At 38.9% G+C, this 27455-nt stretch overlaps 3 protein-coding genes across 5 annotated transcripts; 2 read left to right on the top strand and 1 right to left on the bottom strand.

The window, feature by feature from the left end:
* The first annotated feature begins 8699 nt into the window (after positions 1 to 8699).
* LOC116108824 (TRAF3-interacting protein 1) lies at positions 8700 to 11685 on the top strand. Of its 2 annotated transcripts, XM_031395056.1 has the most exons (6): positions 8700 to 9329; positions 10233 to 10284; positions 10723 to 10812; positions 10897 to 10961; positions 11094 to 11252; positions 11341 to 11685. In XM_031395056.1, exons 1-6 carry the CDS (start codon positions 8748 to 8750, stop codon positions 11389 to 11391), a joined length of 999 nt encoding a protein of 332 aa, XP_031250916.1. In that variant the 5' UTR covers positions 8700 to 8747; the 3' UTR covers positions 11392 to 11685. The 2 variants fall into 2 exon arrangements, with proteins under 2 accessions (XP_031250916.1, XP_031250917.1); XM_031395057.1 differs by lacking the exon at positions 10723 to 10812.
* An 806-nt stretch (positions 11686 to 12491) lies between these two features.
* Positions 12492 to 14108, top strand: LOC116108831. Its single transcript, XM_031395065.1, has 3 exons — positions 12492 to 12651; positions 12805 to 12893; positions 13756 to 14108. Exons 1-3 carry the CDS (start codon positions 12622 to 12624, stop codon positions 13901 to 13903), a joined length of 267 nt encoding a protein of 88 aa, XP_031250925.1. The 5' UTR covers positions 12492 to 12621; the 3' UTR covers positions 13904 to 14108.
* A 377-nt stretch (positions 14109 to 14485) lies between these two features.
* LOC116108861 (anaphase-promoting complex subunit 8) lies at positions 14486 to 17936 on the bottom strand. 2 transcript variants are annotated; one of them, XR_004124691.1, is made up of 5 exons: positions 17802 to 17936; positions 17363 to 17669; positions 15388 to 16638; positions 14850 to 15258; positions 14486 to 14670 (listed from the first exon to the last, which is right to left on the bottom strand). XR_004124691.1 is itself a non-coding variant. In XM_031395098.1 (4 exons), the coding sequence occupies exons 1-4, from the start codon at positions 17885 to 17887 to the stop codon at positions 15169 to 15171; spliced, it is 1734 nt and encodes a 577-aa protein (XP_031250958.1). In that variant the 5' UTR covers positions 17888 to 17936; the 3' UTR covers positions 14763 to 15168. The 2 variants fall into 2 exon arrangements, 1 of the variants encoding a protein (XP_031250958.1); XM_031395098.1 differs by lacking the exon at positions 14486 to 14670 and having other exon boundaries at positions 14763 to 15258.
* Positions 17937 to 27455: the final 9519 nt, after the last annotated feature.

The following is a 27455-nucleotide window of genomic DNA, read 5'->3' on the forward strand; positions in this document are numbered from 1 at the left end:
TCTAAAGATGTCAAAATTTCCCCCAGGTGCTCAACGTGGCTTTTGATTTGACGAGCATGTCGTCGATGTATACCTTTGCGGTATGGCCAATTTGGTCAGCGAACATCTTGTTCACCAAGCGCTGGTAAGTCACCCCAGCGTTCTTGAGGCCAAATGGCATAACCCTGTAACAATAAATTCCACAGTCAGTAATAAAAGAAGTATGTTCTTTATCAGGCTAGTACATCGGGATTTGGTTATATCCCGAGTACGCATCCATGAAGGTGAGTAGTGCGTTTCATGTTGTCGCATCTACTAGTTGGTCGATTCGTGGTAGAGAAAAGCTGTCTTTGGGATAGGTTTTCTTCAGATCCGTGAAGTCGACGCAAGACTAGCACTTGCCATTCGACTTCTTGACCAGGACTGGGTTAGCGAGCCAGTCCGGGCACTTGACTTCTCTGATGAAGTTGATTTTCAAGAGTTTGTCAACTTCGTCCTTGAGTGCTTGTGAGCGCTCCGCATCCATAGCCCTTTTTTTTTCTACCTTATGGGTCGAGCTTGAGGGTTGAGGTTTAACTTATGGCATATTACCTTAGGGATAATCCAAACCATATCTGCGTGCACCCATGCGAACACGTTGAGGTTCTTCTTTAGGAACCCTACCAGATTATCAGCCATCTCTTTGGTCAAACCGCTACGGATTTTCAGCACACGAGTTGGATCTTCCTCGCTAACACTTATTTCTCACAGTTATTCGGTCGGTCTTGCTGCGGATTCTTCTCTATGGATGCGAGGATCTATAGTATCCTCGAGTGGTCCGGGGTTAGGCTTGGATTCTGCTATGACCATTGTTCTTGGGAGATGCCATTTTTGTGTTGTATGTATGACGCGGTTGTAACATTCTCGAGATTTCTTTTTGTAGCCCTTGATCGTCGTGACTCCCCTTGGAGTCAGAAACCTCATTGCTTGGCAGAGCACTGATGTGATTGCGCTCAAATCAACTAAGATCGGCATTCCGAGGATGACATTGTATACGATTGGGCAGTCTACCACTAGGAATTCGGCCATCACCGTCTTGATCACTATCGCGTCATGGTTGTGGCGAGGGGATTCTTCACATTCATCGATTGTTAATCCTACTACCTCGCTATCTTGTCTAGGCTGTTTGGGTAGCTTTTGGTCATAGCTCAATACCCGGGGGACCGAGTTTGCTCTAGCCTCTCGAGCATATTGCTCGCGAGCACGCCTTGAGCTCCCTGCTATGTCAGGCCCCCTGTAAATCATGCCCACCAGAACATCATTGGGGTTTGGCGGAGCTTGCGAGACCTGGTTTTGAATCTGGCTCTACACTTAGTTATTTTGCTCGCTAATATTTTTGTGAGCTAGTGTTGCCTTAACGAATTCCTTTAGGTGGCCCATTCTTATTAGGTCCTCAATGGTGTCCTTTAAAGCTCAACACTCATTTGTGTTGTGCCGGACATCCCTATGGTATCAGCAGTACTTTTGTCGATCTCTTCGACTCAGAGCCCCCTTCATTCTTTCTGGAGTGGGTAGTCTCTTCGCCTCATGAGAGACTTCGTAGATGTGGGCGATGTTGTGAGTGAGATGGGTGTATTCTGCATACCGCGGGAAAGGTTGCTTGTCTCCTCGGTTATCTGTTCTTTGTCTTTTTTGGAACCTATTGCGGTCCCTATCATTGCGGTCTTGGCCCCTATGCTTATCCGATGGGAGATCTTGTCGCCTGTCCGGAGCTCCTCGCGTCGAGTTTCTGGCCAATGCTGCCAGCAAGCTTTCTATCCTTTAGTGTTTTACAGCCATTTGATAAAACTGGGTTAGGCTTACGTGATCTTCATTGTGGAGCTCTTTCTATAACTTTGTGTTTGGTTTGATCCCTGCAATTAGTAAAGTTCAGATGGACTCCTCGAGGGCATTCATGACCTTTGCCTGCTTGTTTTGGAACCTCGTTAGTTATGAGGTTAGTGTTTCATTTTTCTCCTGACAAATGTTGCTCCAATAGCTGAGCGACATCGTGAACTGCCTCCTTGCTTGAAATTGCTGCAAGGAGAATTGTTGCCAAGAGTTGATGGAGTTCGCCTTGAGCCTCTTATACCACCTCTTAGAGCGAAACATCGACATTTCACCAAATCACTGACCTAGTGTAGCTTTATCAGGTCATTGAAGTTATCAAGGTGATCTCTAGGGTCCCTTCTCCCATCAAATTAACTTTTTCTCTGGCGCCTTGAATCCTTGTGGAAGTGGGGCCTGGCGAACTTCCTCTATGAAGGGGGAACTTACTATTTCCTCCGTCAAGCATTTTTTACACACGATCTAAGTCTTCGTTGTGGTTGCCCTGGTGGGCTCTGTTCAGCCTCACTTCAAGCAAATGAGTTCGCAAATCTGTCGCTTACGAGGTCCCTCCAATGTGCGTGTTGATGCGCGAGGTCGGGTCATGATGGCTAGGCTGATAAGTGTTATCATGCTTATCATTGCGTTGCTCACGATGTCGATTGTAACCGGAACGTCGGTCATTGCCAGATTGACGCACTTGGCTCATCTCGCAAGCCTGCGAAGATCGATCTTGTCTTGGGCGTGGGTTAATACCAGCACGCTGACACTAGGGATATCATCGAGCGTCTTTAGTGTGTCTGTTGTCTTCGTTTTCCCCTAGCGGTTGCTTCCCTGGTCGCCTTCAGGGGTTAGTCTGCCAGCGGGATTCACGCTCGTGAGTGGAGTGTAATTTGCGATGTTGGGGGTTTTGGTCGCCTCTCGGTGCCGATGAAGCGGATCGACCACCTGTAGAATTCATACCTGTTGGGGTGGTGTTGGTAAAGCGTGGCTGGTTGAGATTCTGGGCAGTTGGTTGTTGGTTCCTCAACTCAGCCACGTTTTGTTGCACCGCTTGTGCAACCATTGTTTTGATCATCTCCATCAGTTGGCTATTCTCACGGTTTGATGTCCCTGCCCCCTAGTAGTTTGTGATGTGTTGAGTTGGCGGCATGGGTGGTTGGCATCCAACGACGTCCTGTTGCACATCCTGGTGGGTGGTTTCCACATTTTCAAGGTTTCCGGTGGTGGTCTTTGATCTAGTGTGCACCATTGTGGGCCTGGATTGGGTTGGTTGTTGTGACTATTCGTCAGAATACTTGAGATGTTGACGGAAGGCCCTCATTCTAGCGCCAAAATGTTGATACAGAAATTTGCACCAATTAGAGTGATCCGATCGACCTTGGCGAGATCAGAATCGATATGTGCGTGATTACGAGTAATCAGTGATGAAAAGCAATGAATGCAATAATATAAATAACAAAGAGATTTTTAAAGTGGTTCGGCGAGATAAACTCTTGAGGCTACGTCCACTGTGTTTGTATTTGCTGTGAGAGCTTACAATTAGAGTTATATGAAAATTTTGTAACCCCTTTTTAATCGTTGTAGGGGGTTTATGTACAAGATCTGTAGAAAGAAATGAGCAAAAATAAAAGGATTACAATAGACTCGAAATGCAATTATGAGATTCTCGCGATTGGGCGCTATGATTGTACAGAGATTGTTGTTGATCTAGTCTTCCCCACAATATCTGGGATCTGAAGTTATCTGAGAATTGATTGAGTGATCATTTGGGTTGTTTACGACTAGCTTGTGCCAGGTCGAGCTGAATGTTGACGAGCTTATGTTGGGTCGAACAGTCGGTGAAATCGAGCTGATATCGGGTTGAGCTATATCCTCGCGATATCCCGAGCTTGGTGAAAAAATCACACACAACAGGTTCATTCATCATTTCTATTTACAAACTTCAGGTTGCATAATTTCTAGTGTCTCCAGTAATATAATAAACCTTAGAAAAATAACTACGTAATGCAATTAAGTCATTTATTTCAAAATGTAACAGCATTACCAATACATATAAAGAAATAAAGTCAATTGGTTAGTTTAGGAAACAGTTATAACAAATATATAATTGCTAGGAACTAACCGTATTTTTTGCTATGAAATATCCATTTTATGGCAACCATAGAGCATACTCATAATGGTAGTTTTATCATATAATATCTAATAAAATGAATGAATAAAACAATTACAGTTACTAAGCTCCTCATGCTAATAACTTACTAAGTTCTTCGTGCTAATAACATGTCATAATCTCAATGGTGTAATTACAATAAAATAAACTACAGGACTAGAAAAAAAAAAAAAAAAAAGAGTAGAATAAAGAGGGCTGAAATTAAGCTTTTAAAAACTCTCATAATTGAGTTGTATAAAAGTGAATAAAATGGGCTCAATTTATAGCCATCCCCATCCACGACCCCACTAGAACCTATGATTCATTGCCAAGACAAGACATATCCATTTGGCAAGCAAGCTGGCAAATAGTTGGAAAGCCACATCTTTTAATAACAACAATATTAATATTGATATTATATGATACAAGAGATCATAAATAATGTAACAAATCTGAAAATTGATATCGGATATTACAAAATATATGATCCGTAATTAAATATAAATATTTATTTTTACTAACTTTATAGTTTATATTACTTTATATTGAATGTTAAAATGGTTTTTTTTTTTTGTTCTCTTTGATGTAAATATAATTAAATATATCAATCTTTTACTATTTAATATAAAGTAAATATTTTTGAAATTTCTTAAACTTTAATTTTGGGTTATACAAATCAACTCGGGTAAGTTTTAATTTCTAAGAAATAATCTCCTGATAATACAGTCTCTCTCATCTAAAATAATTCCATAAAGAAGATAAGTTGCAAATTATATTGTTCAATACACCTAACTAAGCAAACCTTTATAGTTTTTTCTTTGTTTTAAACGTAATGTGTTCTTAACTGTTAATTAGCTAATTTTGTATTAATATGAAACTTTTTTAAATCTTTTATTTTATTTCGTTAAATTATTATCACACTCTAGTCTATAAAAAAGTTTCTACCATTTTTTTTATGTTGTACTTTCCTTGCATTGCAATAAATTCATGCTTTTTAGTATTAAATTCAATGTGTGTTATTTCTATAATACGGATAATGAAATTATATATATATATATATTTCTTTGGCTCTTACATTGTTCTCTTATCACAAATCTCTTGTATTTCTCCCTGCATACATTTCTCTTTTCATATATATATATATATATATATATATGTCTCTTGCTCTTACATGATTCTTTTATCACAAATCTCTCATATTTACCCCTTGCATACATTTCTCTTTTCATATTTTATTTTCACACATTTCTTTTATGTTTCCTTCATACTTTCAAACCTTCTCTCAACCTCTTAGATGTGTAATACAACCTCAAATAGTAAGAATAGCTCGAAACCCATAATAAATTAAGAACATGAAACATAAAATATAACTAGAACTTAAAGGAGTTAATATCCAAGGGGAGGTTGTCCTCTGCACACACAGAAATTGGAACCAATAAGTAACTTAAAGAAGCCAATAACCGAGGGGAGGTACTCCTCCGCACACACAGTAATTTGAATCAATAAGTGTGCTAGCTCTGATACCATTAAGGGTTACTAGACTTCAGAGATGGTGCTACCATTTTTAGAATATCAAGACACCCTTGAGGTTGAGGGAAGATTTAGAAGTATGAAGGAAACATAAAAGAAATGTGTGAAAATAAAATATGAAAAGAGAAATGTATGCAAGGGGGTAAATATGAGAGATTTGTGATAAGAGAACAATGTAAGAGCAAGTGAAATATACAAGAGAGTTTTTTACAATGCTTCTTTTATTTTTCCTTCATACTTCTAAACCTTCTCTTAACCTTAAAGGTGTCTTGATATTCTGAAAATGATAAGAATAGCAAAAAGATCTCATTTATGTTTTTCATTTATGTTTTTGATATGTTTAATTTTCGCTAACCATTTTAAATATGATAGAAGAGATGTGTGGGTGTAAGTGTATGTGGAATATATATATTCATTCTTAGAATGCTTCTCTCACATATGATTAGAATGCTACGTGTCAACTTTATTAGATTTAGAACATGTTTGAAAACACAACCAACATCTAATGTTCCTTGTAAGATGATATATTCAACCATATAATTATTATTGGAAAATGACAAAAGATTTGGTGGTAGAATAAGTGAAGTTGATCATTTTGGTACTAATATGCATCCAACCAATTTTCATACCACACTTATTCTTGTCTAGTGAACGAAATGGAAAAGAGAGGCAGCTTTCAAACCTCAAAACAAAAAGGTTAGACTGTCAGTGTCACTTTGGATTCTAAATCAGAAAAATCACAGGGTGCGTTTGGTTCATTATTTTGGATAGGATTTTGGGAATAATTTTGGATAGTTGGATAGGAAAGTATTACGAGGTAAAATTTAAAAACTTATAAAAAAACCCCAAGGTTTGCTAATTTAATTAAACACCCTAATTTGTAAAATGACAAAAACACCCCCATTACCCGCATGCCAAATTCCGGCCACCACCGCCGGAATCTGGTCGAAAAATTGCGTTACTACATAGACCGGTCGGATCTGTGTCGTAATGCATCGATTTGGCCTTTTCCAGCTAGATTCACCACGGATCTGGCCGAAAAAGGCCAGATCTACGACCAAATGTGGTCGTCGACGGCCGCAAAGGTCTATCTTTGGCCGTCAGCGATGGCTAAAGATATGGTCGTCGTTTTTTGTCAACGATGGCCAAGTTTTGGCCGTCGTTGACCATCAACGACGGCTATTTCTTTGGCCGTCGCTGATGGCCAGATCATTGTGGATTTGGCTGAAAAAGGCCAGATCGGTGAATAACGGCAAGTTCCGGGCTTGTTGTAAGCCGTTGTGACAGATTTCGGCTACCACCGATGGTGGTTGCCGTTGTGACAGATTCCGGCTACCACCGATGGTGGTTGCTGAAATCTGGCAAGTATGGGTGGGTGGGGGTGTTTTTTCTAATTTTTAAACTTTTTTTCTGGGTGTATTTAGTGAAATTAATAAACTTAAGGGGTCTAAAAGTAATTAAAAAATACACTAATATTTATGGAATAATGTGCCAAATAATATTTGGGGAATAGGATTGGGAATATGGGTAGAAATATTGAACCAAATGCACCCGCAATTACCCCTTTATTTTAAGGGATTCTAGAAAACCTTGTAAAAATCACCAAGAAACGAAAGCCCCTGCAAAATGGAAAATACGACCCTAGCCCCCATTCTGTTAATATTGCTCGTTTAAGTTAACTGCAGAGAAGGTAAACTTGATATTTTCATTTTTAGAAGGGTAATTTTGACATTTAACTAAATCCTAGTTAATTGCCCTTTTCCCCCTCTTTTTTTTTCCTTTCTGACCCCTTCCTCTTTCTTTTTTCTCTTTCCCCCCTCTTCTTCCTCCCTCCTCACCACCGTTAACCGCCTCAAGGGCATGCCCTGAGGCAAATCCAATCTCTATCAGTTGCCTAGGAGTCATATTTGGCCTCTATCAGCACCTTTTAGTCGTATCCAACCTTTATTGGTGCCAATTGGCTGAATCTAGCCTTTATGGCGTTGTGAGGCTTCACCTCTTGGCGCCTTTAGAGACCTAATTTGGCCTCTCGGTGCAAGTAGAGGTTGGATCTAGCCTTAGTTGGTAGCCGAGAGGCCTTATCGAGCCTTAGTCATTGTCACAGTAAAGCCTTTATGGCTTTGGCGGCTATCGTGAGGCCTCTAGGGGATTGTCGCCTGCCAAGAACTTTTCCAGAGATGGGGTATTTTATGGTGTGTTTGTTTTATTATTTTCAGTAGTATTTTTGAAAAATTTTGAGTTGGATTATTATTACAAGAATATGATTTGAATTTGGAAATGTGTTCGGTAAGATTATTTTTTAATTCCCTATATTATTAATTTAGTTAAACACCCCCTATAATACAAGTTTTAAAATTAACAAAAAACCTCCACCCACCTATTAAATGCCGGGCATATGTGGGTGGGTGGAAGTGTTTTTGTCAATTTATAAACTTTTATTGTTAGGGGTGTTTAGTTAAATTAAAAAATCGAGAAGGTTAAAAAAGTCTAAATATTTTGAGTTGAATAAAATATTATTGGATTTTGAGAATAGTGAAATAAACATATATTTTGAATAAAATAGGATAGGAATAATAAAACAAACACATCATAAAAATTGTTGTTGGGGGAAGAATTTTAGAATTTGTCGTTGGTGTTTCAAATTTTTGATAATTTAACAAGGGTAAAAATGTCAATCTTCCTATCTAACGGATTTATATAGCGTAGTTTGAAAGAAAGAGGGCTTGCTGTCCAACTAGGCGATCTATACGGGACTTTGTGGAATTATCCCTTATTTTATCTAAATATATAATATAAGGATTTATTAGATTAAGATTATTTATATTTTTTATTTAGACACGTTCATCTTATTTTCAAAGATAAAAAAGGAAAAAAACAATCTAACATCATAAATCCAAATAAATTAAAAATTAAAAAAAAGGAGAAAATCACACAATCTCGAAGCCCATGAGAATGACAAATCAAAAACCTCAAAATAAACAAAGTTGTGCATTCTTGAATAATCTTTATCCCAAGCATTATCTTTCAGATGCAATTATAACAGCAAGGCCTATTGAGTTTAAGGCTTTAAGCATAAGCACATCTCATTTGTGCCGGCCCAGGAAGGCAGCAAAACTGACGGCCCATAATGTTAACATGGGCCTGTATCCTGAACCTAAACCGACATCGCTGCATTCAGCAAAATCGCTCTCCATTCTTTTAGAAATGGCTGAAGTTTGAGCAGTAGCATAAGCAAGAAAAAATGGAGGAAGAAAAAGCGGCAGCTTACTACGAAGAGTTGACTCGGAAAGGCCAAGGAGCCGCTCGATTTAAGCAAGGTCTCGGTTTCTCCTCTTCTTCCCCTATCCAAAATGACGACGTTTTCGCAAAACAAACCTTCTCTTCTTCTTCTTCATTCCTCAGCAACTTTGTGAAAGCTTCCAGTCCAACCACAACCTCCAATCTCGAGAAACAATCTCAACTCCAATCCATCCAAAACAAACTCAAGAAGAAACCCAGTGAGGAAAAACAAACCCCATCAAGGGACAGCAGAGACACAGAGAGGGACCATAGGGACAGAGACAGAAAGAGAGATGATAGAAATAGAGACAAGGAGAGGGATTCTAGAGACAGAGATAGGGAAAGGGATTATAGAGACAGAGACAGAGACAGGGATTATAGAGACAAAGACAGAGAGAGGGATTATAGAGATAGAGGCAGAGACAGAAATGAAGACAGACAAAAGAGGAAAAGGAGGAGGAGTGTGTCGCCGCGAGACAGAGCGAGGGAAGAGAACAATAGTAAAGTTGATTATTCAAGGTTAATTCGCGGTTACGACAAGATGGTATGTGTGTTCTTTTCAATTCAATTTTGTCGAATATTATATGCATTGTCATTTTCTTTTTCAAAAGAAAAATAAAATTGTGTTAGATATTGCTTTTAGTTTAAGCATTGGCTACTTTGTACTTGGAAATTGTTGTTAAAAAGAGCTGAGCTTTCACTTTGAATCATAGTTATCTGCTAGTGTTTATGTGTGTTATTGTTACTTGTTAAAAGTTTAGGTGATGGTGAAGAAGAAGAAAGGAAGGAACTCTAAAACATGACTAGTTTTTTTTGTTGTTTGGATGTGTTTTATTGTTATAGCTTAGAAAGAGTTTTGTCATCAACAAATACTCTTTTTGTAGAACCTTGAATTTGTAGAAGTTGAGATTATTTGTGGTTATGACTTGTCAGGTTGTTTGATTGCTATGAGTTCGAGATTTTAATTTATAGCTGTCTCTTAATGTGTGTATTCCTTTGTCAAACAGTTGGATAGAAAAGTATAAACTATTGTATGTCCACATAGATGATGAGGGTATAATAAACTGTAACTCATGAAAAGACAGAAATAATGGTCAAAATTATCCAGGTCTGCCTATGTTTTCTATGTTCCCTTTCATTATGCTTTATGTCATTGTACTTAATGAAGAGCATGCCTGTTCTGCTTTGCATTTAGATGGTTCTCTTAAACCTTTTTTGTTCAACATGCACAACAATGAAAAACCGTTAGATTAAGGCGCTAAAGTTGAATATATGTCCTTTTCCTGTTATGAAGACCAGAATTGTATATCTGAGATTAATTTGGGTTATGGAACTCGTGGTTCTTTAGAGTATCGTCCTGTTATAAATGTGAACTTGACTTCAATGCATAGTTGGTAGTCATCTTGAACTGGACTAGGTTGTGAGAGCATCTTTCTTTTGTGAACAGACACCAGCTGAAAGAGTTAAAGCAAAGATGAAACTTCAGCTTGCTGAAACCGGTAAGTTACCACATGCTGTCCTGTAGTTTACGTTCATGTTATCTGTCAGATGATTACTAGCACGAAAGTTTAAGGCTTATGATACTTCCTTTTTTCAGCTATTAATGTGAACTGAAAGGTTTACCTTTAAAGCACAGTCCCTATTGTGTCTCAAATCTTTTATAAAATTTTGCATTATTGACCCCATACTACAAATTTCAGTGTAGATTCAATTTAACTTATCAGTTTTCTTACTCTCGGAGGATCTAGTCAGAATAGGTTTTGTTTCACTTAGTATCGAATGTTCTATCTTGTCCCTGGCATACACAAGAGAGAGCTGTTAAATACTAGAACATAGTAGCTAAAATCCTAAATTCACTTCCTAAAAGTGATGATTTCTATGTGTAGTTTTTTCTTTTTTGACTTCTGTGCTCATCGTAAAAGTGCGATTTAATGCAGCTGAGAAGGATGAAACAAGGGGGATGGGTGCTGGATGGGAACGGTTTGAGTTCAATAAGGATGCCCCTCTTGATGATGAGGAGGTTGAAGGTTAGATATGTTTTTCCTCCCTATATGTCTGACCTATATGAATAGCAACATAGAACTAATTGTATATATTAATCCAATCTGCAGCTGCAGATGATGATGCTGCCCTGGTGAAGCACATAGGGCAGAGTTTCCGGTTCTCTGCTATCGAGGTATGATGCGCCATCTCTTCCAATTGATCACTTATTGCAGAATCCAGTTTTTATTTAATGCTTCATGCTTATGCTACTTGGTTCTAACAATTTGATGCTTTGACTTTGAGAAATTTATTGTGTAATTTGAAGGCAAGAAGAGAGGAACAAATAAAAGCTGCTCATGATGAGGCCATGTTTGGAGCATCAGCAGTTCCACCATCCATTACTTCAGATAGTGAGCCAGAGGTAGATGACAGTGAAAAGAAGAACAATCAAAGTGGCGTTGCTACAGTCCTCTTTAGTGAGAAGGTAAGTCTGATTTATATTTTCTTCAGAAAACTTATATTTTTCTGCAAGATAGGGACAAAGTTTCAAAATATTGTTACTATGGTTTTAGGTTCTTGCAAAGCAACAAGGTTCTTGGCGTGACCGTGCTCGGAAACTGTAGAGATGGATCAGCAAGCTGACATCCAGTCTCGGAAACTGACTTAAGGATTGCTGTAATTGTTGTAAATAACAGCTGATATTATGGGATTTTTACTGTCTTTATGTTAGATTTATTCTGTACCAAAGGAGCTTCACTTTCAATTTCATGCTGAAAAGCCTGTCTTATCACAAATCTACAGAGGACCAAGATTATTGCTTTATGGTTCCTTGTTGGTACTCTTCAATGTTTATTCTTAATAGAAATTCCTCAAGGACCCTTAAATTTCAGAGTTCTTGTTGAAGGATTGCTTGTATCGATCCGCTCTCCATTCCTGCATTAGTGTAAGCCCGCGGTACTTTTGTTATGTTATCATAAAGAATGGTAATGTAGCATTGTTCAACTGATGATTTATAATAAATATTTGGTGAAGGGTAATGTTATGATTCCAATTCAATCTTATAATTTTTTTTTCATAACCTCGATAGTTCGGAAATAAGTTTTGTCTGTTTGTTATAGGTTTTGTCTATTCATTTATGAATTGTCATCTTAAAAATTTCTTATTTATCTGTTTGTTATAGGTTGTTTATTCATTTATGATTAAAAATTTTACCTGTGTGTTATAGGTTGTCTATTCATTCATGAACTGTCATGTTGAAAATTGTGACAGAACGTTGTAATAAATATTACTGTGACAGAAGGTTGTAATGCCGTCATGTTGATTGTAGATTAATATTACTGTTTGGTAAGATATAATATAAATATTAGGAGAGAAGTAAGAAACTGATGGCCGTGTACCTGTGTAAGCCCGCGGTACTTCTTTGACTTCTAAAGCAATACCCATGTGGGCATGTGTTGAATGTAGACTGCACGTATTCTGTCAACGACGTGTCGTGTTATTCTAGATTATCTGTAAGCCATGTCGGCCATGTTTCCAAGACTTCAACGACTTAGCGAGTTGGGGTCGAGTCGACATCCTTTAATTGTCTGGGCAACTACGCTTAAGTAACAACGTGTCATTCCCCCATTCGTCAACTAATGAAACAGAAAGAGTGGGTAATGAACGTCTCTTCGCCGAACCAACCAATCAAGTTGCACTATTTCCATCTAAAAACTAATAAATAATTATATATATATATAAAAGAAAAATAGCCCTAGTCAAGATAAATTCTGCGTTTCTGTTCCCTTTGGTCTCCTCCTCCCTATTCTCTCTGCAGGTTTGAAGTTGCTCCGGTAATTTATACAGTGCTTACAATGGCTGGGAACCGATGGCTTCGACCCGAGGTACTATTAGATCTCTCCTATTAACGCCATAATTGGATGATATGAATTTGTTTAGATTTTTTTTATTTTTTTATTTTTTGTCCTGTTATGTTACTTAGGGGATCTGATTTGCTGATATTTGATATTTAAATTTTGATGTAAATATACGTGTAGGTGTATCCACTGTTCGCGGCCGTTGGTGCTGCTGTTGGGATCTGCGCGTTTCAGCTCGTCCGCAATATCTGCATCAACCCTGAAGTCAGGTGTCTCTCTCACTTTGGATTTATTTTACGCGTAATTAACATATATTCATGTATAATCTGTCAGCGAAACTTTTTTTTTTTTTTTTTTTCCGAAAAATAGAATGAATTGTTGGGGGTGATTTAGTTTTAACTGCTACTGGCTTATTTAGAATTGATTGGTTAGCGTTTTTTTTTTTAAAAAAAAATGCTTTTGGTTGCCAAGCTACAAAAACTTAAAAATAGAAGAACAGAATGAAGCACGATTCTTAGAAGTTAAATAGCGAGGTTTCGATTTTTTAACATAAAATCCTAGTAGCCGTAATCCTGAATTTCTAAAATACTTTCTAGAGAGAGGGTTTGTGTAGGCTCTTTTTTGAAAAACATTACGTCCCGAAAGTAGTAGATGTATTAATACGGATCGTATTAAACATCCTTCATAACAGAGCAACAATTAAAATTAGTTAATTGTAAGGTTAGTTTTCTTAGCAAGTAATTTTTGGGTTTTGTTGCAATAAAAATTTTTGTGATAGCAGTTTCAGTCTATTTTGGTGCTGAGTTTCGTTAAAATTCAAGTGTGGTGTCTTTCCTGCAAGTTTTACCTTGACCAACTTGAATTGAGAGCCCTATGCTCTAATGGAAGTTGAGCATTTTAATTGCTATAAGTCAAATATTTTGAGAAATGATTGTCCTCACTGTGATTGGCATTTGTCTAAGTTGATGGATTGAATACTTGTTTCTATTTGTTACTTTAATCTGATGTATCATGTAATCGACACCTTGAAGAAGGTGAGAATTGTAGGAATGCTTTGGGGTGCATACTGCATACAGTGCTTAGAAATTATTTTAGTTGTCCGCTTACAACCTTTTGGCCTATTTGAATCAGGGTGACCAAGGAGAACAGGGCTGCTGGAATTTTGGAGAACTTTGATGAGGGAGAAAAGTATTCTCAGCACTTCGTGAGAAAATACGTGCGCGGGAGGGCCCCCGAAATTATGCCATCAATCAACAGCTTCTTCACTGACCCTAAGTGAAGCAATTTAGTGATGTTCAGAACTAATGTTCTCATTTCTTTCATTGTTGATTGTCATAGAAGTTTGTGTCAACTTGGCATTTATTAGGCCTGGTCAAATGGAAATAAGATCTGGATGAGAACATTGATTTGAGTTTATGTGGGGTGGACTAAGCATTCTTGTGTCTGGAAACAACATAAAGTTAATTGATATTGTTCTCTATACATTTTTGGTGTTATTTCTTAATTTCTATTGCATTTTGTCCATATATCTAGCCATCACTTCTGAGTTGAGATATGAATTTTGGTAATAAATTCTGATACTTTGCAAATGATGGTGTTATTACCTTTGTAACAATTCACATTTTCACCATTGATCTGCAGGTTAAAAATATGATTTCAAGAATGGAAAACAGGTTCATCAAAGTTGGTTGAAATCGTGGTATGAAAATCTTAATGAGATTGGATCATGCCCTTAAGTGTGTTATATATCGTTCAAAGTGTTGGCAACCTTGCATGTTTGAACTTTGAATGTTTTAACTTTTAACACGAAAACAAGCACCTTTTAACAAAATTAATAGCTCACCAAATGGATTGCCTATCAGCAGAAAAGCGATCGGAACTCACCATGAGCATTGAGCACATGAACAGAAGAAGCCATACATTACTAACCTGAAAAACATCACTGTGTCTTTAACTGTTGAAATGTTTAATTCTGTGAGAGGTAGGTTTGTTGATACCTCCCGGGGTTGAGAATCCCAAAACAGGTGAGATGTGAATAGATGGAAACTGAACAAAAAATAAGAGAAAACTAAAACAGTTCAATCCCAAAGCAGATAGAACGTGAATACATGGAAAGTGAACAAAAGAAGAAAAAAAAGTTCAAGAGAAAACTAAAACAGTTTTCGGGCCTAATATAGCATCAATTTAACGCCTAGCATTCAGCTACAAAAGAATAAGAATTATACCAGGGTTCCAGCCACATCTTTCAGTTGTAATGTCACAGTACAACACCAATGGTTGAGAAATATACGTGCCTTACTGCTACATACTTGTAACTATAAATTACTGCAACATACTCAGGCTGGAATTTCCTGCTGTAATATCTGTCTATCCTTCCTAAAAAGACAAACAAATACATATAAAAATAACACACCAATGGTTTCCGCAGCACAGAACGCCAATATATGCTTGTCACTATAACTAGACATATCTCAAGTGTTGAAAACGAAACAAGTGACTGCTGCTTCAGAGGATTTTTAACTTCTACGAGTGAGACCCAAAAAATCATGGAGGAAAGCGCTCAACATCCATGGGAGGAAAACTTGATTGTGCCGTTCTCATTCCCCGAAGCATACTCTTAGCAGTTTCTTTCTCCTGCAATCAAGCACAAATGAATATGTAAAACAGTTTTTGAGTTTTGACATTTTCATGTATACATAATTTCTATAAAATTGATCATTAACTCTTTATAAACTATAAAAGAAGAATATTAACACAACTCACCGGGCCAGTAAAATCCAGAAGACGGGTACAATACACCTCTGCTTCTTCAAATCTGTTATGGGCTCCGCAGTGAGTCGCAAGAAATAACAAAGCTTCAACAATATTTGGTCCTTCCCTCTCTTCAGCTTCCATCCTATCCAAATCCTTCTTGTAGTAGAATGCTGCTTCCTCATCACGCCCAAGTTCATGATGCAGCTTTGCAAGCTGGTTCAGGGCAATTGCTTCACTGTCATTACAATTTGCAGCTCTTCTATAGCATTTTATTGCCTCTTCAAGCATGTGAAGCTGTTCAGTTTCATAACACTGAGCCATGGCAATCCACAACCGAGAATCGCTTGGCTGCAAGAATACAGATTTTCGAAAATAATGAAGAGCATAGAAAGGCATATGCATCATCTCATAAGCTTGTCCTAACCCATACCAGGCTCGATAATCACATGGATTTATATCTACAGCTCGTCTATAGGCATCAACAGCAGCTGGAGTGTTTTTCATCTCAACATATTCATGGCCCATTAGTGTCCAAGCTGACAAAAAGTTTTTGTTCAATTTAAGTGCCCTCCTAAAATACACAACTGATTTCTCATGCTGCCCCTTTAAACTGTAGTAATTCCCAATTATGCAACAAGATTCAGGTCTGTATTTATCAGTCATAAATACTCTGTGGGCAAGATAACTTAAAGCAGAGAAGCACTCCTTTGCATATAGCACATTAGAGTACATATCCATGTCTTCCACTCTATAGGGGTCATTCCTTAAAAGCTCTTCAAATATCACTTCAACTTGTTCAAATTCTCTCAAACTGTACTGTGCTTTTGCAATTTGAGCCTGTATGTAATTGCTGAAACTGAAAGTGCCCTGTAGATATTCATATTTAGTTAAGGATTCGTTGTGCATCCTAAGTTCTTGATAAGCACTGGCAAGGAAAAAGTCCTTCATCCAATGGTTATTTAGATTAAGGCTGTTCAAGATGTCAACTGTAGTGCACAATGACTGCAGCTCCAACCAGGCACTCCAGTTCCAAGGGTAGCTATTAACAGACTCCACTAAAACTGTACGAGCAAGATAGTCACTGCCTTTATCTTTTAGCACCATACCATATAAATACAAACCAAAGGGATCAAACATTCCATTCTTGCGAAATGTAGATAACTCTCTCTCAAGGGAAACAAGTTCACGATTCACAGCATCACTCTTGCCCAATGGCCCTTCAAGTTCTATTGTTTCTTCCTCCTTCCGCTTTTCTCCAGCCTTAGGAACCCAAAAAAAAGAGAGGTGAAAAAATGTAAATATTGAACTCCTCAAACATAGCATAGCTTTATCTGATCATATTAAAATTAAATAATTGCACCACCAAATGCACAGGTATCGCTGAGAGTGACAACATCATGCATTATATATGTAAGCATGTGAACAACAATACAACACCATCAGAAATAAATACTACTGTGTAATTGCAATTTCTGATGCATTTAAGAAGGTAGCCAGTAATTTTATAAACCAATTCTTAGACATACTGAAAGTTCTCCTACATTGATGTTTATCTATCCCTTTGCACTATATCCTCTCAAAATGAAGACTTCAAAAGTAAAAGTAACCAAGTAATTTGAGGATTCACAAGAATGAGTATTTTCTGATCAAACAGGGCAGAAAACATGAGAAATGGGGCAACAGCAGCGACTGGTTATCTATATATCGACAAATACATACATATGAATGAATGAATATACATTCCCTGAAATGATGCGATGCAACAACATAATATATAGAGGGGAAAGTAATGGCAACCAATAGAAAACTAGTTTCAATCCTGAATAAGCAACCATGTTAAAGTGACTGACGAAATGGCAAAATATGAGCAAGATAGTCAGTTAAATTTTTTCTTTTCCCACTAAACTCTCAAGAAAACTTACACATACTTCACAATTTGTCACCAAAACCATGGATAAGAAAAAAAAGTCAGAATGAAACAAACCAGATAAAGAGCATAACAGCGCAGAAACACCGATTTCTTTCCATTTTGATCACGAAGCACGTGAGCAGCCCTCCTGTACTCTCTACAATCAAAGTATGACTTTGCCAAAAGATAAAAATCACCATCCACCACTTCATCTTCCTCCATTACCGGAGTGGAGACGTAAGAAACACCGGCAGCCGGTGTTGAAGTAATCTCATTTGTGCGGAACCTTCGGCGAATGCTTGAGCTTCCACGTTGGAATCTGGTGTTCGAGGGTGTATACTTGGCCGGGTCTTGTTCGATTCCAACTAATTGTTCTGCTGCCCTGCATATCAAAACCCATTAATTAATAAATTAATCAATTAGCATCTTGAAACTAACATTTCGTTGCTTCTAGAAACAAAAACCAAGGATTATAATGATAGCAATTAGTAATTGGGGTTTAGGGTTTTAGTACCATTTGGAGGCGGAGTAAAGGCATCGGTCACTGAGTTGACGAATGGCAGTGCGGAGCTCGTTTCTGCAAGTGTCTTTAGAACTCATGGATCTGCTTAATGAAGTAATGCCGGGCACATCGAGCGGGTGTGATGTGAGTGATGGGTGGTGCTTGTTTCTGTCCGCGCCCTGCTTTTTGAAATGAAATAGTTGAAATTGAATCGATGCTTCGGTGGACTTGTGTTTCAGTGATAATATTGGAATAATGTGTTTCTAGAGTAACATTACGAGTTAAACTGTGACAAAAAAACAAAAGGGTCCGTTTGTTTCGTTATTTTGAATAGGATTTTGGAAATAATATTAGGTAATTGAATAGGGTTAGTATTATAAGGTAAAATTTAAAAATTAACAAAAAAAAAAATCATAGGTTTGTTAATTTAACTAAACACCCTAATATATAAAAATTTTGTAAAATGACAAAAACACCTCCACCCATCGACAGTGCCAGATTCCAGTCACCGCCGCCGAAATCTGGCCGAAAAATGAAGTTACACCCAAACCGGTCGGATCTAGTGGGTAGGGTGTCAATATGGCATTTTTCGACTATATCCACCACGGATCTGGCCGAAAAATGCTAGATCTACGACTAGATCTAGTCGTCAACGACAGTTAGATCTGACCTTTTCTGGCCAGATCCACTGTGGATCTAGCCGAAAAAGGCCAGATCGATGAATTACCGATCAGTTCTGGTTGTTTCTAGGCTGTTGTGACAGATTCCGACTACCACCGATGGTGGTTGTCGGAATCTGGAAACTATGGGTGGGTGGGGTGTTTTGTTAATTTTTAAACTTTTTTTCTGGGGGTATTTAATGAAATTAATAAACTTAAGGGGTCTAAAAGTAATTAAAAAAATACTAATATTTCTTAAATAATTAAACAAACAAATATTTTGGGAATAAGATTGGGAATATCAATAGGAATATTAAACCAAACACACCCAAAAATATTTATGATTATTTAATGTCATTAAAATCATCGTCTATGTTAGTAATTTTCCATCTCATCTCATGCAATGTATCATAGGTTATATCTGAAATTTTCATTTTAAATGTTATATTGAATGATACGTTAATATATATATATATATATATATATAATCCCAATGCATATATTATATGATTGCCATTTTGAGGGGCTAGAATTCTTTCATTTTGGCATGTCTGTAGATTGCCCAACACATGGCTGGATTTGATTGGTGATGATGTGACATAAATTGATGAGTTGTATTTTATAATATATGTGGCTTCATCTAATTAGTGTTTGATATTGTTTGTTATTAATGACAAATTTTAATAACCTTATTGATTGTTGTTTGTTTCACATTAGCAATAAATATTGTCATTTACATTTACATAAGCTTATACACATATCGTTATTGATTATTGTTTGTTTATAAATTTTTGTGAATGTAAGGGGTCTTATACGCTGTATGTTATTCACAATGCATTTATGTGAATTTAGGGGGTTTGTGAATATGAATGGTTTGATAAGTTTTTATTTTGTTACATTGTATGTGTTCTGTGTTGCTCTTTAATATAAACGGTTACAGATATTTATGAGAATGTGAAGAGTTGTATACTTTAATTGGATGTACATAATATATATTTGTAATTATTTGTATAATTTGGCACATTATTACTAGCAAGAAACTGAACAAGAAACAGAGGTATAGTTATTCGTTTTTATATGTTTATAGATCATGTTCTTGCCAGTTTATTGTTTTTTTTTTTTTTTTCGCTTATGCTCATGCCAATTACTTTCTCTTGAAATTTCATGTAGGTATATACAATTTGTGGAAGGAACAAAGCTGCTGCTGTTTATATATCTTGGTGAAGGTAAAGTTATTTGATATTGTAATTTTTATATGTTTATATGTGATGTTCTTGGCTGTTGTAGTTTATTTTTAATATTTTTTTTCATTTATAATGATTTATATTATAAGTTATGGTTCGGCAAGCGAATCATGAGCGGCCAAAGTTTAATGATTTATGTTATAATTTATGGTTTGACGGCGGAACCATAACAGACATTAGTATGTTTACAGTGGTGTTGCACAGGCGAATTATGTTTGTTTATTATTGATATTGTTGTGTGTGGTTTCTCCGCCAAGCTCGGGCCAACGCGAGGATGTAGCTCGACCCAGAATGATCTCGGCAACTATGATTGATTGACCTAGTATAAGCTCATCGAGCCGTAGCTCGACCCAACACAAGCTACTTGCGGACAATCTGAGGAATTAATCAATCAATTCCCAGATTACTTCAGATCCCGGATATCGCGGGAATGACTAGATCAACAGTTGTTGTTGCACGATCATAGCGCCCAATCGCAAGGATATCAGAATTATGATTCAAACCATTTGTAATCCCCTTAATTTGGCTCTTTCCTTTATGTAATTCTTGTATATAAACCCCTTAAAACGATGAGGAGGCAGATACAAATTTTGGATAAAAACTACATTGTTAGCTCTCACAACATATACAAAAAAACATAGTGGACGTAGGCTGTTAACTTCGCCGAACCACTTTAAAAGTTCTCTTTGTCATTTACTTTCTGGCGTTATCATTCACTCATTGTTGATTACCCATAATCACGCACACATCAGTTCTGATCCCGATAAGGTCGATCAGATTTTGTTGGTTAGTGCAGAATTCTGTATCAACATTTTGGCGCTAGAGGAAGGGCCTCCGCCACTATATTAAAGATCCCGGCAAACGTTCATCGCGATTTATCTGTCCTAGGACCAAAATGGTGTTCACCAGATCAAGAACTACCACCGAAAATCACGAGAATGTAGAAACTGCCCACCAGGAGGTGCAACAGGAGAACGTTGGATGTCGACCACCTGTGCTGCCAGCTCAACACGCCACAAACAATTAGGGAGCAGGGAAATCAAATCCCGAGAATGGCCAGCTGATGGAGATGATCAGAACAATAGTTGCACAGGCGGTGCAATAGAATGTGATTGAGATTTGGAACCAAAAATCGGTTGCCAAGAACCCCGACCAACAATGCTTCAGCAACGTTACCCCAACAGGTATGAATTCTTCAAAAGTCCGTTTCGTCGCCGCCAGGGGGCAATCAACAACTCCAACCTTGCAAGTAGCTTCTCACGCACGAACGAGAGTCCCGTGGGCAAACAAACCCCAGGAGGCGGCCGGGGAAGCAACTGTTAAGGGAAAGCAAATGCGACTGGCACTATCAAAAAGCTCAACGGTGTCCCCAGCATCAGCGTACCTAAGACGAGATCGATCTTCGCAGGCACGCAAAGAGAGCCATGTGCATAAATCTGCCAATGATCGACGTTCTGGTTATGATCGACGTTGTGAGCAATGCACTGACGAGTATGATAATACCTACCAACCCAGCCATCATGACTCGACCTCGTGTATCAATGCGCGCATCGGAGGAACTTCGCAAGCGATAGACTTGCAAACCCACTTGCTTGAGGTACAGCTTAATAGAGCCAACCAGGGGAACCAATATGAAGACTTGGATCGTATGCAAAAGATGCTCGATGATCTAAAAGCTCGCCAGAACAACCTGGCGGAAGAAATAGTAAGTTCCCCCTTTACGGAAGAAGTTCGCCAGGCCCCACTCCCATAAGGATTCAGGGCACCAAAAAGCAAGTTCGACGGGCGGGGCGGGGGACCCCAGAGATTACCTCGACAACTTTAATGCCTTATAGAGTTACACCAGGTCAGTGACTTAGCGAAATGTTGGTGTTTCGCAGTCGCATTAGTCGAAGATGCCAAGAGGTGGTACAAACGGCTCAAGGCAAACTCCATCAACTCTTGACAACAATTCTCCGCACTCTGTCTATAGCAGTTTCAGGCAAGGAGACAATTTGCAATGCCACTCAACTACTTGAGCAACATTCGCCAAAAGAGAGACGAATCGCTAACCTCGTATTTAATAAGGCTCTAGAACGAGAAGGCAAAGGTCGCTGATGCCCCCGAAGAATCCATTTGAACTCTCATAATCGCAGGGATCAGACCTAACACGGAGCTGTGGAAAGAGCTCCAGAGCAAAGACTATGTGAGCCTAGCCAAATTCTACCAGATGGCTGCAAAATACCAAAGAGTAGAGAGCCCGTTAGCGGCACTAGCCAGGAGCTCGACGCGGGGGGCCTTAGACAGGAGACAAGATCGCCCCTCGGATAAGTGTGGGGGCCAAGACTGTAGTGACAGAGATCGCAACAGATTCCCAAAGAAACAGAGAGTATATAACCATGGAGACAGGCAGCCTTTCCTACGGTATGTAGAGTACACCCCCCTTACTTAAGACATCACCCATATCTATAAGGAATCCCAAGAGGCGAAGAGGTTGCCCACTCTAGAAAGAATGATGGGGGTTCTAGGAAAAAAAGATCGGCAAAAATATTACCAGTATCATAGAGATGTCGGGCATAATACGAATGACTACTAGGCTTTAAAGGACGCCATTGAGGACCTCATAAGAAGAGGTCATTTGAAAGAATTTGTTAAGGTAGATCTAGCTCGAGAGAATCCTGGCGAGCAAAGTAACCAGGTCTTAGGCCAGATACAGACCCCGACTCAATAGGCTCCGCCAAACCCTAACGAGGTCTTCATGAATATGATTTACAGAGGACCAGATATAGCGGGAAGCTCGAGGTGAGCCTGCTACCAATATGTTCGAGAGGCTAGAACGAACTCGGTTCCCCAAATAATGAGTTGCGAATAGAAGCCGCCTAAGCGGTCTAAACAGAAAAGCGAGTTAGTGGGGTTCACAGTCGACGAGTGCGAAACATCCCCTCGTCATAATCACGATGCGATTGTAATCGCAGCTAGGATTGACAATGCAAGAGTACTAAGGGTTATGGTCGACAACGGTAACGCGACAAATATTATTTTCTTGAGAGCCTTCCGAGGAATGGGATTCGTAAAAAGGAACCTGCGAGTGTGCCATTCGCCGCTCTATGGGTTCACCGGGGACAGCCTAGCTCCCAAAGGTACTATTGACCTTCTCGTAACTTTGGGGGCTGAACCGAAGGTCAGAATTGTGATGGCCGAATTCCTGGTGGTGGACTACCCGACCACGTATAACGTCATCATTAGAAGGCCAATCCTAGATGATTTAAACACGGTCACGTCGGTGTGCTGCCAAGCAATGAAATTTCTGACTCTCGGGGGAGTCACGACAATCAGGAGCTGCACCAAAAAATCACGGGAATGTTATAATTAGGCCATAAACACCGTATAGAAATGGTCCCGCCCAAATACCATGATCATCGCATAATCCAAGCCAAACCCCTGACTGCTATAAGACACCATAGATCCTCGCAGCCACAAAGAGGAGTCTGTTGCGGGACCAACCAAGGAGCTTATAGGAGTAAATGTTAGCGGGGAGGATCGAACTCGCATACTGAAGATCAGTAGTAGCTTGAGCAAAGTGATGGCTGATAATCTGGTCGAGTTCCTGAAGAAAAACCTCGACGTATTCGCATGGGTGCACGCTGATATGGTTGGGATCAACCCCGAGGTGATATGCCACAGGTTAAATCTCAACCTACAGGCTCGACCCATAAGACAGAAAAGAAGGGCCATGGATGCAGAGCGCTCTCAAGCGCTCAAAGATAAAGTCGACAAACTCCTAGAAATCAACTTTATCAGGGAAGTCAAGTACCCGGATTGGCTTGCCAACCGAATCCTAGTCAAGAAGTCAAATGGCAAGTAGCGGACTTGCGTTGACTTCACGGATCTAAACAAAGCCTGTTCGAAAGATAACTTTTCGCTACCACAGATTGACTAGCTTGTAGATGCGATAGCGGGAAACGCACTACTTAGCTTTATGGACGCATACTCAAGATATAACTAGATCTCGATGTACCAGCTTGATGAAGAGTATACTTCATTTATTATTGACCATGGAATTTATTGTTACAGGGTTATGTTGTTTGGCCTCAAGAACGCTGGCGTGACCTACCAGTGCTTAGTGAACAAGATGTTCGCTAATCAAATCAGCCATTCCATGGAAGTATACGTCGACGATATACTCGTCAAATCAAAGGTCGCCCAAAGTCATATTGAGCACATGGGGAAATGTTCGACATCCTTAGAAAGTATCAAATGAAGCTCAATCCATTGAAATGTGTTTTCGGAGTGAGCTCCGGGAAATTCCTAGGCTTCCTCGTAAACCAACGACATATAGAAGCTAACCCGGAGAAGATTCAGGCCTTGCTCGACATGCAAAGCCCGACTGGCATTAAACAAGTATAGAGTTTGATTGGACGTGTGGCCACGCTCAACAGGTTCGTTTCCCGAGCCACGGACAGGTGTTTACCATTTTTTGAGACCTTGAAGGGGAAAAAATGTTTCAAGTGGATAAAGAAGTGTTAAAGAGCCTTCTAGGAGCTGAAGAAACACCTCGGCCAGTCTTCCTATTGTCAAAGCCCATCCAAGGTGAGCCGCGACTACTGTATTTGTTGGTATCCAAATTTGTTGTCAGCACAACATTAGTATGTGAAGAGGGAGAAATACAGTGGCCCATGTACTATGTGAGCAAGAGACTACTCGATGTGGAAACAAGATACCCAGAGATGGAAAAGCTCACCTACGCCCTTGTTGTTGCCGCTAGGAAGCTGTGACCCTATTTTCAAGCACACTCAATCCATGTGCTGACGAACTTCCCCTTGAATAAAATAATGCAGAAGCCCGAGGTATCGGGTAGACTGATCCAGTGGACAATGGGGATGAGTCAACACGACATCAAGTACATCCCGAGGACATCGATCAAAGGCCAAGCCATGGCAAATTTTATATCTGAGTTCTCTTATAAGCCAGACACCAAGTCAAGCCCGCCAGAGGTAGATACCTTGGGAGAGATCGAGCAATAAAAACCAAAGAGTGATGACTTATGGCTATAGACTCTGTATATAGATGGCTCCTCGAATGAGAAGGGAGCAAGAATGGGCCTCTTGCTCGAAAGTCCGGAAGGAGATCCAATCAAAGCCGCGGTAAGATTTGGGTACAACACCTTCAATAACAAAGCTGAATATGAGGCATTGGTCGTAGGTCTTCATCTCGCCAAGAAAATGGGGGTAGAGTCCATCAAGATCTATAGTGACTCACAGCTCATGGTTCATTAAGTTACTGGGGAATACCAAGTAAAGGAAGACATGATGGCATCCTACCTCCAGCAAGTAGAGACTGAGCTCAAACAATTTAGATCCTTTACCATCCACCAGATCCCAAGGAAGAGAAACTCGCAAGCAAATGCACTAGCTCACCTGGCCTCTACAATGAACAATGAGAAAGCCGATTCAATTCCGGTTAAATTCCCCCCGAAACCAAGCATCTCTGCTTCACAAGATCTAGTGTTAGCTATAAGTCAAAGGTATAGCTAGATGGATGCAATTATCACCTACTTGAAGGACGACACACTGTCAGAGGACAGAACCAAAGCTAGAACACTCGACACAAAAGCAGCTCGGTACACGCTCGTCAACGATAGACTGTACAAGCGAGGCTTCAATGTACCATTGTTGCGATGTATTGACCACGAAGATGCAAATTATGTTCTAAGAGAGATATAAGAGGGCATTTGCGAAAACCACGCAAGGGGCAGATCTCTAGCTTACAAGGTATTCTGCCAGGTATACTATTAGCCAAAGGTTTATGATGATGCGGCAGACTGTGTCCGCAAATGTGACATATGCTAGAGATTTGCAGATATTCCATGAGCTCCATGCAAGAATTGACCACTTTGACAAGCCTTTGGCCATTCGTGATCTAGGGCATCGACCTTATTGGCCCATTGCCTTAGGGAAAAAGGGGCGTTAAGTTCGCAGTTGTTGTTGTATATTACTTTACCAAGTGGGCGGAAGCCGAGCTATTGGCGACAATAATGTCGAACGGGTTGAAAGATTTTTTTCTATAACAATATCATCTATCGGTTTGGAATTCCCCACACAATAATAATCGACAATGGGAAGCAGTTCGACAGCGAAGATTTCAGGACCTTCTGCAAGCGGCTCGACATCAAAAAGAGTTTCATAGCCGTCTACTGACCTCAAGCCAACGGACAAGTAGAGGCTGTGAATAAAGTAATCAAGCACACCATAAAGAAGAAGCTTGACAACTTTAAAGGGAGGTGGGTTGACGAGCTGCTGGGAGCTCTATGGTCTTACAGAATGACTGCTAGGAGCTCGACAAGTGATAAGAGCTTGAAAGTATATATTTTGTTAGTGATTTAATTGGATTATTTGTGGAAAAATGTGTTTAAATTGTGGAATTTGAATTAATTATTTCATAAATACCTTTTACGGGATCACGGGTGTATTTTGAGTATTTTTAGGTTCAAACCAATATATGAAGGAAAAAGAATGATGTAGATGGAATTCATGACGAGTAGGAACAAACGGTGCAAGAATCGGAGTTGAAACGACAAAGTTGTGACGCGTCGAAGATATAACGTAAAATCTGGAAATTCTTCAAGATGAGCATGCTTCGCTGTTTGGATCATAACTTGAGCTGTAGAAATCAGAATTTGACGATTCTTATGGAGTTAGAAAGCTTATTCAGAGAGCTACAAAGTTTGTGTTGATGACTTTATCAAATTCTGAAGATCACAGACTCATTGGATAGAAAGAACGATCACCACAACAACGGTTCTTATCGCCGCAGCGATGGGTCATGGGGTTGTTTAAGTTATTACATTCTCCTAGTCCGAATCTGAATGGGTGAAGGCATTTAATTCTTTTCTAAGTAGCCTCCAAACCCTAGTACTATAAATAAGGGTCTTTAAGTAGTTTTAAGGGAGATTGGAAGGAGGAGAAAGGACGGCTACTACTTTGGAGATCGGAATTCTTGCGATTCTCGTTCACAAATTAGAGAAGTTTTTCTATTTTTATTTCTTGAACTCATGTTATTAAATACATTGGTTGTTTTTATTACTGTATTTATAAACTAAATCTCTTTTCTAGGGCTAAGATGTAGCCCACTTTATGAATATGTACTGACTTAAATTGTTGTTAATTCTTATTGAGGTTTTAATTCTAAGTTTTATTATTGTGCATAATGCTTTCAATTCTTAAGGGCCTGAGAGTTGAATGATTTTATGGGTTGGGTTGAGATTGAGAGATGAAACCTGATTAGTCTAATGTAATAAAACCATAGATTGAGCGAACTCTAGAGATAGGTTACCGCGATCTGTGAGGCTCTAGTAAATTCCATAGAACTTAATGATCTCTTAGCTTCTAAATTCAACTTAGAGATATTTTGGGTTGTTGCTTAAGGGTTAGTTCGCTAATTGTTCGAGAGAAAGTTAGTGGAATATTAGGGAGTTTGGCCTTTAGAATAAACTTAATTAGGTTAGCAATAATTGTCAATGTATAGGATTAAATTGGTGTGAAATCTGTGCCCTAGGTTTAGTCATATTGATTTCTCTACCAAAGTATTTATAAAATTCTGCTTTTATTTAGTTTTTAGTTTATATTCTTTTTCATTAAATTCAATCTTAAAATTCTATTTCATCAAATAGCAATAAGATATACTAGTTTGGTACTTGGTAAGTAGTTCTCTTGGGATTCGACACTCGTTTACTCAAGCTTTATTACTTGCATGATTTCGTACACTTGTGAAAATCAACAACAAGT

The sequence above is a fragment of the Pistacia vera genome, unplaced genomic scaffold (genome assembly GCF_008641045.1).
Source record: "Pistacia vera cultivar Batoury unplaced genomic scaffold, PisVer_v2 Contig57, whole genome shotgun sequence".
NCBI lineage: Eukaryota > Viridiplantae > Streptophyta > Magnoliopsida > Sapindales > Anacardiaceae > Pistacia > Pistacia vera.